This window comes from Notolabrus celidotus, chromosome 20 (assembly GCF_009762535.1).
Source record: "Notolabrus celidotus isolate fNotCel1 chromosome 20, fNotCel1.pri, whole genome shotgun sequence".
NCBI classification, from domain to species: Eukaryota; Metazoa; Chordata; class Actinopteri; order Labriformes; family Labridae; genus Notolabrus; species Notolabrus celidotus.
The window spans coordinates 19034157-19049351 of NC_048291.1; the positions used below are offsets into that span (position 1 = coordinate 19034157).

The following is a 15195-nucleotide window of genomic DNA, read 5'->3' on the forward strand; positions in this document are numbered from 1 at the left end:
TGCACTGAGAGGTTCTGGCCTGACAGAAATCCTGCACTGTGCTGATAATCTGATCAGGTGAGCAGCTGGCCTGTCCTTTCAAGATGCTACAGTATTTCCTGTTAAGGAGACAGGGTAATAGAATCAACTCCATTCAAAGCAAACTGCCCATTCAGGTTTGGTAGAAAGAAAGGTGTTGTATTATTAAATATCCACACATGAAAACAGCTTTGTTGTGTAACATGCTACTGCGACCTGGTGGTGTCTCAGAACAGTGCAGTTGAATGTAACTCGAATCACAAGGAGACTGAAGTTACAGCTCTCTGGTGACATCTTGTGGTGGTGTTTTGTACAGTTTTTACAGTATGGTGAGAGGAGAGAGGCATGTAAACAGGAGGTGAACCGTTTTGGGGGAAAAGTTATTTTCTCCTCCTAGCATTTTCTTAACTGTGGTAAGTCACCTCCTGTGTCCACCTCGAGAATAAAAGTCTGTCGGATTAGTTGTGACATGGGGTCTATTTTGGCTCTGACACTAATGTTATCTATTCTGTATGCTGCTGGACCTGTGTAGTGATTTAAGTTCCTACATGTTTTTAACATGTTTGAAAGACAAACTGTAGAACCTTTGTTTAATGATAGCCTCTGTATATAACTTTTTCAATTTGTAGCTTATTGATTTATTTTTTACATATTATTATCATTTTAGTAGAATGGAAGTATGTATCTTCTCTTCTAGACAAGTCAGATATGACCTAAGAGAGTGACTGTGTCATGAAATCACTTTTCAAAACCCTGAAATACTGTGGTGTCCAGATGAGCAAAAAATTTAATATCTGTTTAATTTGGATGTGTTTACGTTTTCTAATTTTGTCTTAAAACCTGGAAAAGAAGACGAGATAGTCTGTTTAATTAGTGAATATTTTGTTTTTAATTTTTTTGTCTTCTGTGCCATGACAATGAAGAAATGTGCTCTGACCCTGGACTGTATAAATTCATGGTGTCATGTAAGTGTTTGTGGGCTGGGCATAGAAATGTATGTTTGACACAAAAATGAAAATGTCAAACTTCAAATTATATCATGTTTTTTCTTTCCAAAATCGTATTATATTTGAGTTTCAAACCAAATACATTCATTATAGTGGATTACCTTTTTATTGTGGTTTATTATTTTTTATGTTGGAATGAATTTGGTTAAAAGAATAATCTTGAGCGGTAAATACTCAGTAAGTCTGAAATAAACGCCACATGCTCCCTTCTGTAACAACAAGTCTACATAAAGGTGAAAGAAAGAAATCTTGCCTTATTATTCTGCTGTACCTCCAAAGATGGTGTTGAAACATTTTATCTGCTGCTGAAAAACAGTGAAAAGTTTGCATTCTTTGACTGTGACACCACACCACTTACAGTGATGACACTGTCAAAGTTGCATGCCATCATGGACAACATCCATCACCCACTCTACAACATTCTGGTTAAACACAGGAGCACATTCAGTGCTACTCAATCCCCTCAGATGAACCACTGAATGCCACAGAAAGTCGATCCTGCCTGTGGCCATTAATCTGTACAACTCCTCCCTCTGAGTATCACACGTTGTCTGGCACAAACTAATTTCAATTTACAACAGTACTGTGCAATCTGATTGTTAACCAGTCAACAGCTGTTCACATTGAACAATACCCTGGGCAATTTCCTTACTGCTTTAATATCTTTGTATATATATCTTACTTCCTTCTATCCCTCTTTTCAACCCCAACTTGGTCGAGGTAGATGGCTGTCTAATATGAGTCTGGTTCTGTTTGAGTTTTCTGCCTGTTAGAGGAAGATTTCCTCTTTTCAACCCCAACTTGGCCAAGGCAGATGGCTGTCTAATATGATTCTGGTTCTGTTCTAGTTTTCTGCCTGTTAGAGGAAGATTTCCTTGTTGCTGTAACTAGCTAAATACTGCAAGGGGCAATGCTCATGGGGGATTAATATGATCAGACAGAGTCTTATCTATAAAATGGGACTGGATCTTGAGTCTTTGTTAATAATATAATAGAGTATGGTCTAGACCTGCTCTGTTTGTAAAGCGTCTTGAGACAACATTTGCTGTGATTCGGCGCAATATAAATAAAGATTGATTGATTGACTTTTGTACATAGCTTCTGGACTTATTTTAATTATTATTATTTATTTATTATTTTATTCCTAATTTCTATTAATACTCTTATATTCTTACTCTATTGTGTAGAAGAGCAACTGTAATGACCAAATCCCCCCCCCCCCCCCCCCCCCCCCGGGATAAATAAAGTATTTCTGATTCAGATTTTTACAATCAGCCTTTGTGACGTTGCAAGACTTTGGCAACAGCTACTACTACTACTACTACTATCCATCTCATCACTATCATTGCTTTCTCTCTCTCTCCCTTATTCTCCTCTATCCTTCTTTCCAACCCAACTCGGTCGAAGCAGATGGCTGTCTAATATGAGTCTGGTCCTGCTCAAGGGTTCTGCCTGTTAAAAAGTTTTTCCTTGCTGCTGTAACTAGATAAATACTGCGAGGTGCAATGCTCATGTTGGATTAAGATGAGATAAGATGAAGTCCTGTCAGTAAGAGGGGACTGGAGGTATCCGGTCTTAATGTTGGGAATTTAACATAGAGTATGGTCTAGACCTGCTATGTTTGTAAAAGAGTCTTGAGATAACTTTTGTTGTGATTTGGTCCTATATAAATAAAGATGGAAACACATCAGACAAATAGGGCTGAAAAGGTATTTATTGGGTAGTTGTCAATACAGATAGGCAATGCAAATCAAATCCTGTATTCTCTTGTATAGTGTTTATTCTTCCTTTTATATTGTTAATTATCTTTATTAAATACACAGGTCAACCGACGCAGTGATTCTTAAGATTATTATTCATGAGTGTTTCCAAGGAAGTATGTTTTGAGAAAGTTCTCAAGTTCCCTTGGTACATTTAAAGTAAGGAGCTCAAAGAGACTTGAGTCATCTGTTATTTTTGCTCTTGAGAAAGACTTTTGACTCACTGACACTCCAAAAGGACTTCTTAGCATGTCAGATAACTTAGCAATCTTCCCCTACTTGAAAATTTGATCACTATCAACAATGTCATTAGACTATCGGTATCATTAGACATCACTGAATTGTTAAATCTTCCTTCAGCTTAAATTCAAGCCATTTGAGCACCAGTTACATCAAGCCCATGCAAGTCTGAATTGTTATTCTTAGATACATCTTCAGTAAAATAAAAAAAAGTAATTTACATTTTAAGTATTCTCATAAATCATGTGAAAGTAAGACATCTAAAATTAGAACCAAAATGGCTTCACAATAACATTTTTGTTGAGGTTTTTTAAAATATTTTCAAACTAGTGAAGTGCGAACTAGTGAGTCACCACAATGTGCTAATCAAAAGCTGCAATCAACAGTAAGGTGAACCACAGTGGAACCACAGTGAAAATAAATATAAGAAATAGGAACATTTTCTATTTTAAAAGTCAAGCTTTTAAGTCAAAGCAGGAAAATCAAGGGCACAAAGAGGTCACCCCTATCATTGAGATACAGTTCCAATCTGCATGTGTACATCCTGTTCCATCTGTCAAAGAATCGACTGCCACCATGGTTACACGGGCTCAGGAATGCCATCCTTCCAGTCGGGGTTGCCGGCTGCACACGATCAGTGTCACAGCAACTGTGTGCTGAAATTCACTGAGAACACTGTGATCCGTGGTGATAAAAGTCCCCGCCCACTTGTCAGATGGCATCTGAGCAGCCGCACATAAGCGAACCAACCTCTCGAGAGGGTGACAACCTGCCAAGGTATCCCAAGAGTTTGTGTGGCCTTCACACTGCATCTAACCCCCATTCCCTTTTTTAACACATAGGTTGTTGGTGGCTGCCAGCTGTGTAAGGAAATGGCCAGCCATTTCAAAGTGTTCATGTATAAATAGATCGGTGATGTAGGCACGTGTTGCTCTCTGGGGGGAGTGCATGTTCATGCCCTGTGAGTTATTGGAAGTGACACCTACATGTAGCTGCAGTCTCGGAAAAATCAATTGTTGTTTTCACATGGATCCACACATTAACCACCAACTCATATGTCTTTAGGAGTCTGTTTTTCCCCAACAGGAACTAAAAGCATGTGTGATCCAGAGGTTTTCATTACGTTCCATTTCTTTCCATCAAGTCGAACATTCTTCTTCTTGTTAAAGTGCTTAGCATCATCTTTTCAGGTACAATAAAAAAGTCATATTTAGTCATTTGGTAACTAAAAAGGATAAGCCATCCTGGAGACCAATCCTTTTTTTTTTTAAACACAAAAAGTACAAATAATTTCCAAGCAGTGTCCCATCAATTCATTCCATCTTCCAGGTGTAGAATCACCAGACATGAACTTCTACTTTGAGTATCTCCCAAGGCTAGATGTCGCTCTCAGTGGTTTCTTCTGGAATTTGTGGAATTGCCGCAAAACAAAGTCAAAGTTTGCTGTTGTGGACATAGCATAGAAGACATTTGCTTTGTCCGGTATGAGCAACTCTGAAACAGAAAAGTAACACAAAGTATCAGAGGCATACCTTCAGAGCTATTTGAAGAATTATTGGAATAGTACGAATGTTTTCTGACCTCTTTCTTGGGTGATGACCTGTGACAGAGTGAAGTCACGCCAGTTCATGTGCTCAAGGTGATGTTTCTCCAGTGCTCTCTGGATCACCTGAGCAGTTTTGTCCTGGCTGGTCAGCTATAGAGAAAAAAAAGGTTTAATAAACACAGCTTCATGAAGGGTGTTTTGTGAAAGAGAGACAATTACAACATTTGGAAAAAGCCAAAGAGGGAAGTAGTGGAAGATCGGATCAATGTTGACCTGACCTCAAAAATATGTTGTGCTCATTGTTACATAACTAAAATGTTGAGCTGCTCTGGGCAAAATGTTGAAGGTTGAAATCCGCTTCTGCTCAGATAAAATCTGAGTTTACCGTGATTATGGAGGCTGGCTGCATTACATCACAGCTGTAAAGCCACCAGAGTGTAGCAGGTGACTTAAAATATGTGATGTGATAACTTTCTGTCATACACAAACAACCATGAAAAAGCACAGTAAAGGACGAAATATGTTCTAAACTTTCTCAACTTGGCATATTGCACATTTGTTTTGCATATTCCAAGCATATAGTTGGGTCTTGCAAGATATATGAAGGAGAGCTTAGTTATTGATATAGTAAGACAACACGTGGAAAAATAATTTCAATTAATTTTTAAAAAATGTAATGAGAAGGTGTGTCCAAACTTTTGACTGGTACTGTAGTTGATGAAAAATACAGTACTTGTACGTAAATGAAAATTGTTTGGAATGCCCCATTCGGTAGGCTACTATAACATAGACAATATAGATTGATTTGCTTACACTTTCTAAGTAATTCTAGCTGAAAGCAGGCACAGATACAAAAACATGCACTATTTTTCATCTAATTGCAAAGACCATTCGGTCTCCTCTTGAGCGAAATTATCATATCACCATACCCGCTGTTGAGACTAAGATGCTGGCATAGCTTTTAAAAAATTAAACATCAGATCACCAATCTGACTAGGGGTGTTCACAATTAATCGAGTAACAGTTAATTGATTGTTAAGAACTTTACTCAAACACATTTCTTGTTTCCTATTCTCTATCACGTGGAACAAACATCATATGGTCTCATACTCATGCTTTTAGGAATTTGCAGAGAGTGTGAAGGCTTGGATAAATGAGCTAATCTACGTCTTGTGTAAGCAGCTAAATGCAATGAAGAGGTTCAGCCATCAGACAGTGTTTCCAATGCATCTAAAGTATCTTCAAAGCGTAGTTCAAAGGCACCTTCGGTACATTCCTCTCGTGCATCATCTACTGCTTCATCTACTCGTCTTAAGGCAGAATTGGAGCGTGCTACATTGTAAGTCCAAGCATCTGCATTAAAACAGAAACAAATGTTGGAGGAAAAAAAAGCTAACTCAAAGAGAAAAGAGGAACTTGAGATACAAACTGCTTTAGCAGCAAATGATGCTAAGATTAAGATCCTGACTGAGTTTGAAGGACTCTCAAGCAGAGCATCAAGTCATGATGGAATTAACTCCTATTAGCTTCAAACAATGCTTGTGATCTGCTAGCTCCTAGGCAAATAAGTGTCTTGCTCACCACAGACAAGCAGCACAAAACAATGATGTTCCACAAAATGTCCAAAGTTCACCCACTTTGACTACTCATCAGCAGCCAGAGGCTCTATTAATGTTGCTGAAGTGCTATCCAAGCAGCAGAGATTGGCAACCCTGCCTCCTCAGACCATTCCTGAATTCAAAGGAGACCCCCTAGAATATAAACTGTTCATAAGAGCCTTTGAACATGGAGTAGAGGACAAGGCAGAGAGCAGTAAGGAACAGATTGTACTATATGGAGCAGTACACCAGTGGACAGCCGAGGGAGCTGATAAGCAGCTGTCTTCATATGGAACCCGAACGTGGATATTATGAAGCCAAAAGACTTCTGAGAACATTTTGGGAATACCTACAAGTCTTCAGTGGCTTATATAGACAGGGCTTTGAACTGGCCAACCATCAAGTCTGATGATGGAGAGGCTCTCCACTTATTTTGCCTCTATCTCACTGGCTGTTGTAATGCTATGACTGATGTTGAGTACATGGAGGAGCTAGACAGTACAGCCAACTTGCGTGCTATCATTACCAAACTCCCGTACAAATTGAGAGAAAGGTGGAGGAGCCAAGTCTGTGGAATTCAGGACAGGGAAATTGCAGAGCTAAGTTCAATGACCTTGTGGATTTTGTGAACAAGCAGGCCAAGGAAGCCTTGCACCCACTGTTTGGTGACATAAAGGACTCTGCCTCAAAGAGCCAACTTAGAGCTCAAGTGGATGAAAGGTTGCACAAGAGAAGTGGTAGCAAGACAGGCTTCACCACAGCAGCAACTATCACCCAGTAACAAGGAAGGGATTGTAAAGCCTAAGCCAGAAGATAAAGTCAGTGGCAACCAGTGCAAGAGGATGAAGAAGTCTCTTCATAAGGAGAAGATTGACTTCTTAAGAGCTAAAGGTTTGTGTTTCAGTTGCCTACAAAAGGGTCATGAGTAGCTCATGTAAGCAGAAATTGAGACTGGGGCAGAAATTGAGCTGTCACACCCTACAGTGTTGCACATGAAGGGAAACCCAGTTCCTTCAAACAAGGAGGTAAGGCACGAAGTGGAACCAGGTGAAAATGAAGGAAAAACTGTCATCCATTGTGAGTGGGTTTGTGGGAATGGATACAACTATTGGTGATACTGAGAATGTAGAGAGCATCTTAGCAATAGTTCCAGTTCAAGTCAAGACCAAGAAGGGCCAAAGGGTGACACAAACTTACGCTTTTCTTGACCCTGGGAGTACTGCTTGCTTCTACACCGAGGAGCTAATGAAAGAACTTAGTCTCACTGGCAGAAAAACGCACATTCTACTGAAGACCATGGGAGAGAAAAGGGTTGTTAGCAGTCACATTGTGTCTGGTCTGTGAGTAAGCAGATTGGACTGCAACGACTTTCTGGGGCTTCCAGATTCGTACAGTCAGAAAACCATTCCTGCATCTACAGACAGCATTCCTTTACAAGAGGACGTTGACAAGTGGCCCCACCTTCAGCAGGTGTTACTTCCAAGGATAGATGCAGGTATAGGACTCCTTATTTGGACTAACGCGCCCAAAGCTATGGAACCATGGCAGGTTATCGCCAGCGTAAATGACGGTCCTTATGCTGTAAGAACAAGGCTAGGCTGGACTGTCACTGGACCTCTTCGGAAAGAAACTTCCAACAGTTCATCAAGCGGGCTGATACAGGTTGCAGCAAATCGTATATCAGTCAGCAGACATAGACACACTTTGGAGTCAACAATTCAAATGTGACTTCCCTGAGTGTGAGCAAGATGAGAAGCTGGAAATGTCAAGGGATCATCTTCAGTTCCTTGACATGGCCTCACAGTCAGCTAGACTTGTGGATGGACATTACAGCATTGCACTACCACTAAGGAACAGGATGTGAAGATGCCCAACAACCGTGCAGCAGCTGTACAACGAACTCTAAACTTAAGGAGGAAGTTTATAAAGAATCCTACATTCCATTTGGAGTACACAGCCTTCATGAAATGCATGATTGAAAAGGGGTATGCTGTAAGGGTATCTGACAAAGACCTCAGCCGGGAAGATGGTAAGTTTGGTACCTGCCACACCATGGGGTTCATCACCCCAAGAAGCACAAGCTCAGAGTGGTATTTGACTGCGGAGCATCATACAAAGGCACTTCTCTGAATGATCAGTTGTTACAGGGACCAAATCTGACCAGCACCCTCCTCGGTGTCATCACAAGGTTCAGGCAAGAGGAAGTGGCGGTCATGGCTGATATGGAAGCCATGTTCCACCAGGTTAAGGTGCCCGACGAAGACTGACCTTTTCCGGTTTCTCTGGTCGACATCAGGTGACATCAGTGAGGAGACAGTGGAGTATGAGATGGTGGTTCATTTGTTTGGTGCAACCTCGTCTCCGAGCGTGCCAGCTTTGCCCTACGCAAATGTGCGGAAGACAACAGAGACCAGTCCAACAGCCAAGCAGTTGACACCATGCTCAACAACTTCTATGTGGACGACTGTCTTAAATCAGTTCAGTCAGAAGAAGCTGTGTGGCTGTACCACACCCTTGCGAGCTGTATGCGAAAAGGGAGGATTCAGACTCACCAATGGATAAGTAACAGCAGAGCCATGCTGTCTATCATCCCAGAAGAGGAGAAAGCAACAGAAGTTAAAGACCTTGATCTGACTCAAGATGTGCTTCCTACAGAGAGAGCTTTGGGAGTTCACTGGTGTATCCAATCTGACAGCTTCAGGTTCAAGATAATAATGTCAGACAAAGCCCCCACTAGGAGGAACATCTTATCCATTGTGAGCTCTGTGTATGACCCGTTTAGGTATCCTGGCACCAGTTTTGCTCCCAGTAAAGAGAATCCTGCAAGAGCTTTGCAGAAGGAAGCTAGGCTGGGACGTCCTAATTCCTGATGACCTCAGTCATGAATGGTCTACATGGAAAGCTCAACTCCACCAGTTGCAAGGCTTTAGTGTCCCAAGGTGTTTCAAGCCTGCAGGCTTTGGTGAGACAGTATTCCATCAACTCCATCACTTCGCAGATGCTAGTGAAGATGGTTACGGGACAGTTAGCTACTTGCTACAGAAAAACAGCAGCAACAAGGTCCACTGTGCGTTTGTCATGGGGAAAGCCAGAGTGGCTCCGCTGAAGCCCATTACTATCCCACGAATGGAGCTTACCGCAGCAACTATGGCTGCCTGCATGGACAAGGTATTGAAGTCTGAACTGCAACTACAACTACAAGAATCAGTTTTCTGGTCTGACGGCACAACTGGCTGAAGTATATTTGTAACAAAACAAGCAGATTCCGCACTTTTGTCGCTAATCGTGTGGATACCATCCTGAAGATCTCTGAGCCACACCAATGGAGGTATGTTAATACTTCACAGAACCCTGCTGATTACGCATCCAGGGGGCTCAAAGCAGAGAAGTTAATTCAAAGCCACGCTTGGTTACAGGGGCCGGACTTTCTTACCAAGCCCTTGGAAGACTGGCCGGAAAATCTAGTTCCTGGGGACCTAACCATGGAGGACCCAGAGGTAAAGAGCTCTGTGGTTCGCGCTACTGTAACAGATGATCCAAGAGATGCAACGTTGGAATTCATGCAATACTTTTCGTCCTGGACTCGTCTTAAGAAGGCAGTCGCTTGGATGCTTAAATTCAAGAGCATTCTGTTGAGCCAGTGTCGAAAGAGAAAGGAGCTGAGTGTTACAAAATCTCCCCTCAAAGTCGTTAAGGAGATGAGGAGTTTCAAGGCAGACCTATTTGGAGCTGACTCCAATACACTCACAGTGGAGAACCTCATAGAAGCGGAGAGGGAAATCGTTCGATATTGCCAAGGCAAAACGTTTTCCAAAGAGATCTCTGCACTTCAACGGGGTGAAGGCATAAAGAGGAGCAGTAAGCTTTTCAAGCTAAACCCTGTCCAACAAGATGGCATCCTCAGGGTTGGTGGAAGACTCAACAGGGCAGCTTTACCGGAGGAGTCAAAACATCTGGCAATCCTTGATAAGGATCTACATGTCACAAAGCTGATCCTCAAAGAAATCCATGAGAATTTGGGTCATAGCGGTCGAAATCATGTGCTTTTCAAGTTGCGGACCAAGTATAGTCATAAGGACAATCCTATCCAAGTGTTTTGTCTGTCAACGCTCACATGGAGCTGCAGGACAACAACTGATGGCTGACTTACCTCGAGACAGAGTCCTGCCAGACGACCCTCCATTTACCAACACTGGAGTGGACTACTTCGGCCCATTCGAGGTAAAACGTGGGCGAAGTAAAGTGAAAAGGTACGGCGTTATCTTTACATGCATGACAGTTCGAGCAGTTCATTTAGAGGTAGCGTCCTCACTGGACACAGACTCTTTTCTAAACGCTCTTCATCGCTTCATGGCCAGAAGAGGCCAGGTCAAAGTTCTCCGCTCTGACAAAGGGACCAATTTTGTTGGAGGCGAGCGTGAAGTAAAGAAAGCCATTGAAGAATGGAATGTCTCCAAGATCGAGAACACACTACATCAGAGTGGCATCCAGTGGATGTTCAATCCTCCCACTGGCTCTCACCACGGAGGTGTATGGGAGAGGTTAATCAAGTCTGTAAGGAAGATTTTGAGTGTCACCCTGAAGCAACAGACATTGGATGAAGAGGGCCTACACACTCTTCTATGGAAGCAGAGGCCATTATCAACAGTCGGCCCATAACAAAGGCTCCAGTGACCCAAATGATCTGGAGGCTCTTACGCCCCAATCACCTTTTGCTTCTGAAGACCAAGCCGTCTTTACCCCCTGGAGTGTTCGACAACACAAACATCTATGCCAGAAGGAGGTGGAAACAGATCCAGTCTATGGCAGACATGTTCTGGAAGCAGTGGACCAGAGAATATCTACTGCAGCTTCAAGAACGCCAAAAAACGGTTGCCATCCATCTCGCAACTTTACCACTGGAGACATTGTGTTGATAGTCGATGATTCAGCACGCGCAACTCCTGGGTTACAGGAAAGGTAATCCAGACATCCCAGACAAGTCTGGACTGGTTCGACAGGTACGGGTAAAACCAAGACCAACACTTTGGACAGGCCCATCACGAAGATTGCCTTCTACAGGAAGCTGAGTGAGGTTGTATCCCTCAACCTCAAAGGCTGTCATAGAAGACTCTTCCTTGGACAGACTATATCTTTGGCCCACCATGTTAAATTTGTGTGGCAATTGTGTATAGTTAAGGGCACAATTAGGGGCCGGTATGTAGGGCCAAGTTACGTTCAGGCATATTAACAGATAAATAAATATAACAATTTTGGGTTTACAGTAAATCTTCATATTGTGATTTATTATATAATTTAAGTGATAACATATGTTGAGTCAGCTAAAAGTAATTTCATTTAATTCATGTGGATATTTTGTAAGTTTAAAGGCAGTATGGTACTGTTGTCAGCAGGAGGTATGTTACTGTCCCTTAAGAGAGAGAGAGCTCTTGCGTGTGTCCGTAGGGTGAGACTTGGGCAGACAGTTGAGGATCAATCAAGGACGAGAGCCACATGGTTTCTTAACCGTAGTATTATAATTTTTTGTTTAGGAAAACTTGATCTTGAAACATCCAGTAAGACTGTTTAATAAAACTGTGGATTAAAGAATTTGTTTTATCAGTTTTACTTCAGAGTCCTGTGGGAGTTTTTTCCTCTTCAAGTGAACATACACGAGTAATTCCAAGGTTTTTTTTTTTGATCTTCAACCCACCACATCTCCAAAACCACTACTTTACGGAAGTATAATTTAAAAACTTTGTTTCTCACATAAACTAAACACTGTAAGAGATTCAACCGCGAGCTCTTTTCATATTTTCATCTGTTACGTTTTAGAAAGTCAACTGACTCAATAGGCAATGGTTTACGCAAAAAAAAATAAGAAAATATGGAGATACAAGGTTTCCACCTGCCAGCGTTGATGTTATACTTTTTTATCAAATGTATGGGATTCACATTGTAGTCAAGTTAAGGGTTTATTCAATGCATCTTTTGAATGTTAAATCTTTAATTTGTAAATTGTAGATGTCGGGTAATACAGTCTATGTGAAAACCAGCACCAAGAGATGTAGATTGTAGATTTGAACAATTTGGAATAAGTATTTGTGGATAAACTCACCAGGATGCTTTTGTACATATTTCCGTTATTCTGGCCCATATCCACGCTCACCCATGACTATACAAGAGTCAGCCACTTGGCGGTTATACACCGGCAGGGAGGTCATGGACACTGAGCGTTTGTGGTGGGAAGCCAGAGCGGGCTTCAGACGTGTATCGACACAGGGCGTTGCTGGCATGCTGTGATCTGTCTGGCAGTCTGAGGAGGAGCTAGAAGGAGTGGGGGAATCCAAAGAGGACTCGGCAGAGCAGGACGAAAAAGAAGAGGAGGACGAGGAGGAGTGGAAGGATTCTGAGACGTTGTTGCAAGAGTTGTGGAAGGACTGAGAAGAGGAGGAACAAGAGAGAGATTATTAATGAGTTGAAGTGGAAATGAGTCACTGTGGAGGGAGATTATGCAACCTTTACGGTAATAAAACCCATTCATTGATAATATTTCTGAGCTGGCTTTTTATTGTTTAATATGGGCCACTGTTTTACAATACAAAGTAGATCAAACACAGAAACCCACTGAATAATAGCACAATATGACTCAGCTTTACAAACACACTACTGTTGGCTTAACTGAGGACAAAGGACCGACAGAAAACAAGCCTATTAGACAAGGAGATGGGCACCGTTCACACGAACACCAACACGCACATCTATATCCACATCCACACCACATATGCAAACTTCTGGTTACCTGCAGTCTGATGGAACAGGCCGAGTTTGGCAGAAGAGAGATCTTCCAACTCAGATGCACTGGATCCAGAAGACGACACACTGATCTGATCAGCTGGGACTTTTTTAGATCCTTCGCTAACGTTCAGGAGACTGAGGACAGATTCAATTTAAACTTGTATGAGAACAACACTGACAAAAACAAATATATGTGCATGTGCTTTGTGTATTTGAATATTCAAATAAGACGAGACAGTGATACTCACGAGGAGAGTTTCTTTGTGAGTGTGCGAGTGGCTCCATGGAGTAGGTGAGCAGGAGTCCACTGGAGGCTCCAGCTGCTTGACAGTTCATAGCTGCAAAAGGAGGAAAATAAGTCGTACAGAAGAGTGTTTTTTACTAGTTACTTGATAAAACACATCACAGTCTTGTATACCTGGTGTATTGAGCACAATTTGAGTTGCGAGATCTTGTTTAAAAGTAGTTTTAATTGTATTATATATATTTGTTGTATATATTACAATACAATTACAATTATGCTTGTATTTAATTTTTTTCTAATCAATATAGTATACGTATAATTTAATTAATTCAATTAATGAATAAATACATTTTTATTTTAGAAAAAAAAAAATATATATATATATATATATCTTATATATATATATATCTATATATATAATCTATATATATCTATATATATTATATATTATACACACCACACTATATATATATATATATATATATAATATATTATACACATAATCAGAAAAAAATAATACAGTATACCAAGACATTTTGGCCAAGCTATGCTCCAATTTTGTGGCCACAGTTTGGGGAAAGCCCTTTTTCATTCCATGACTGTGCTCCAGTGCACAAAGCACGGACTATTAAAGGACATGGTTTGATGAGTTCAATGTGGAAGATCTTGACTAGCCCACATAGAGCCCTCAACCCCATGGAAAGCCTTCCAAGAAGCCTGGAAGCTGTTACTAGCTCCACATTAAGAATAGTATTTGAATGCATGACATTACAGTTGGGTGGATGGTCAGGCATCCAAATACTTTTGTCCATAGTGTATTTTCCACACCCATGAAGGAGATCAAGAGACAGTTGTTATTTTCATACCCCAATGAAAAAAACTGGGCAACTTGTGTGTGCTATGGCCCTGTGCTGTGTTGCATTTGTGTTAGGCTGATAGTGTGATTGTTAGCTGTTCCATCTCATTGGGTTATTTATTAGGGCCCGAGCACCGCTGGTGGCGAAGGCCCTATTGTTTTCTAAGGATCGATTTTTATTCTTTGTCGAGTGACTTCAAACGCATTTTTGGCCCCCTGAACGTGCATGAAAGCGCGGATATTTTTGCACACTCATCGGGCCTGGTAAAAAATTTACTAATTATGGGTCTTCGCAAAAAAATTTGCAAAATGTGCTCGCTAGCGGACCCTAAAATTTTCAAAAACGCCTTTGCATTGGGTTATTTTGAGCTACATGCTTGAAAAATTTTTACGCATATGCATGGCACCAGGACGTACAAAAAGCCTCTCACACCCATATCCGAAACTTAACGGGAAGAGCGCCACCTATTTTTGAAAATCAAAAATGGCTCCAAAAAGTGTCCAAAAACGTCCAAATAAGGGTGCATACTTTTGCTATTAACTCCTAGAGCTTTTCTCCGATTCAGTCCAAACCAAGGTCAACCTATAGTAAACCCATTGACGAGAAAAAATTATCAGAACAAATTCTGATCAGACAAAAATTGTGGGGTTGGCAGACTTTGGGGAGGGGCATCAAAAAAAAACGTTGGAAAATGGAGATTTTTGTGACTTTAAAATGCACGTAATTTCACCCTCATTCAACACACTCATCAGTCCTCAGGAAAATTGCGACATTTTATGGGTTCGCAAAAAAAATCTAAAAAAATGTGCTCACTAGCGCCCCCAACAGTTTTCAAAAACCCCTCCCCATAGGGGTTATTTTGAGCTACATGCTTGAAAATGTTATGCTATTCATGGCATCAGGACGCACAAAAAGCCTCTTGCACCCATATCCCAACTCAACAGGAAGAGCGCCACCTAGCTTTGAACATGAAAAAATGGCGTCAAAATAAGGGTGCATACTTTCGCTATTAACTTCTAGAGCTTTCTCTGATTCAGTCCAAACCAAGGTCAACCTATAGTAGACACATTGACGAGAAAAAATTATCAGAAAAAAATGTGTTCAGACTAAAATTGTGGCCGTGGCGAGCGTTTGAGGCGGGGCAATCA

The 15195-nt window shown here is 41.2% G+C and overlaps 1 protein-coding gene across 1 annotated transcript in view; it reads right to left on the reverse strand.

Moving 5' to 3' along the window:
• Window positions 1-2721: 2721 nt before the first annotated feature.
• LOC117831997 (ral guanine nucleotide dissociation stimulator-like 1) overlaps window positions 2722-15195 on the reverse strand; it is a 30706-nt gene continuing 18232 nt past the window's right edge. Inside the window, 9 exon segments of the mRNA XM_034710939.1 lie at window positions 2722-4519; window positions 4607-4721; window positions 12267-12317; window positions 12319-12588; window positions 12951-12980; window positions 12982-13081; window positions 13195-13220; window positions 13222-13271; window positions 13274-13284. Coding sequence (XP_034566830.1) covers window positions 4380-4519; window positions 4607-4721; window positions 12267-12317; window positions 12319-12588; window positions 12951-12980; window positions 12982-13081; window positions 13195-13220; window positions 13222-13271; window positions 13274-13284 — 793 coding nt within the window. The 3' untranslated portion in view covers window positions 2722-4379.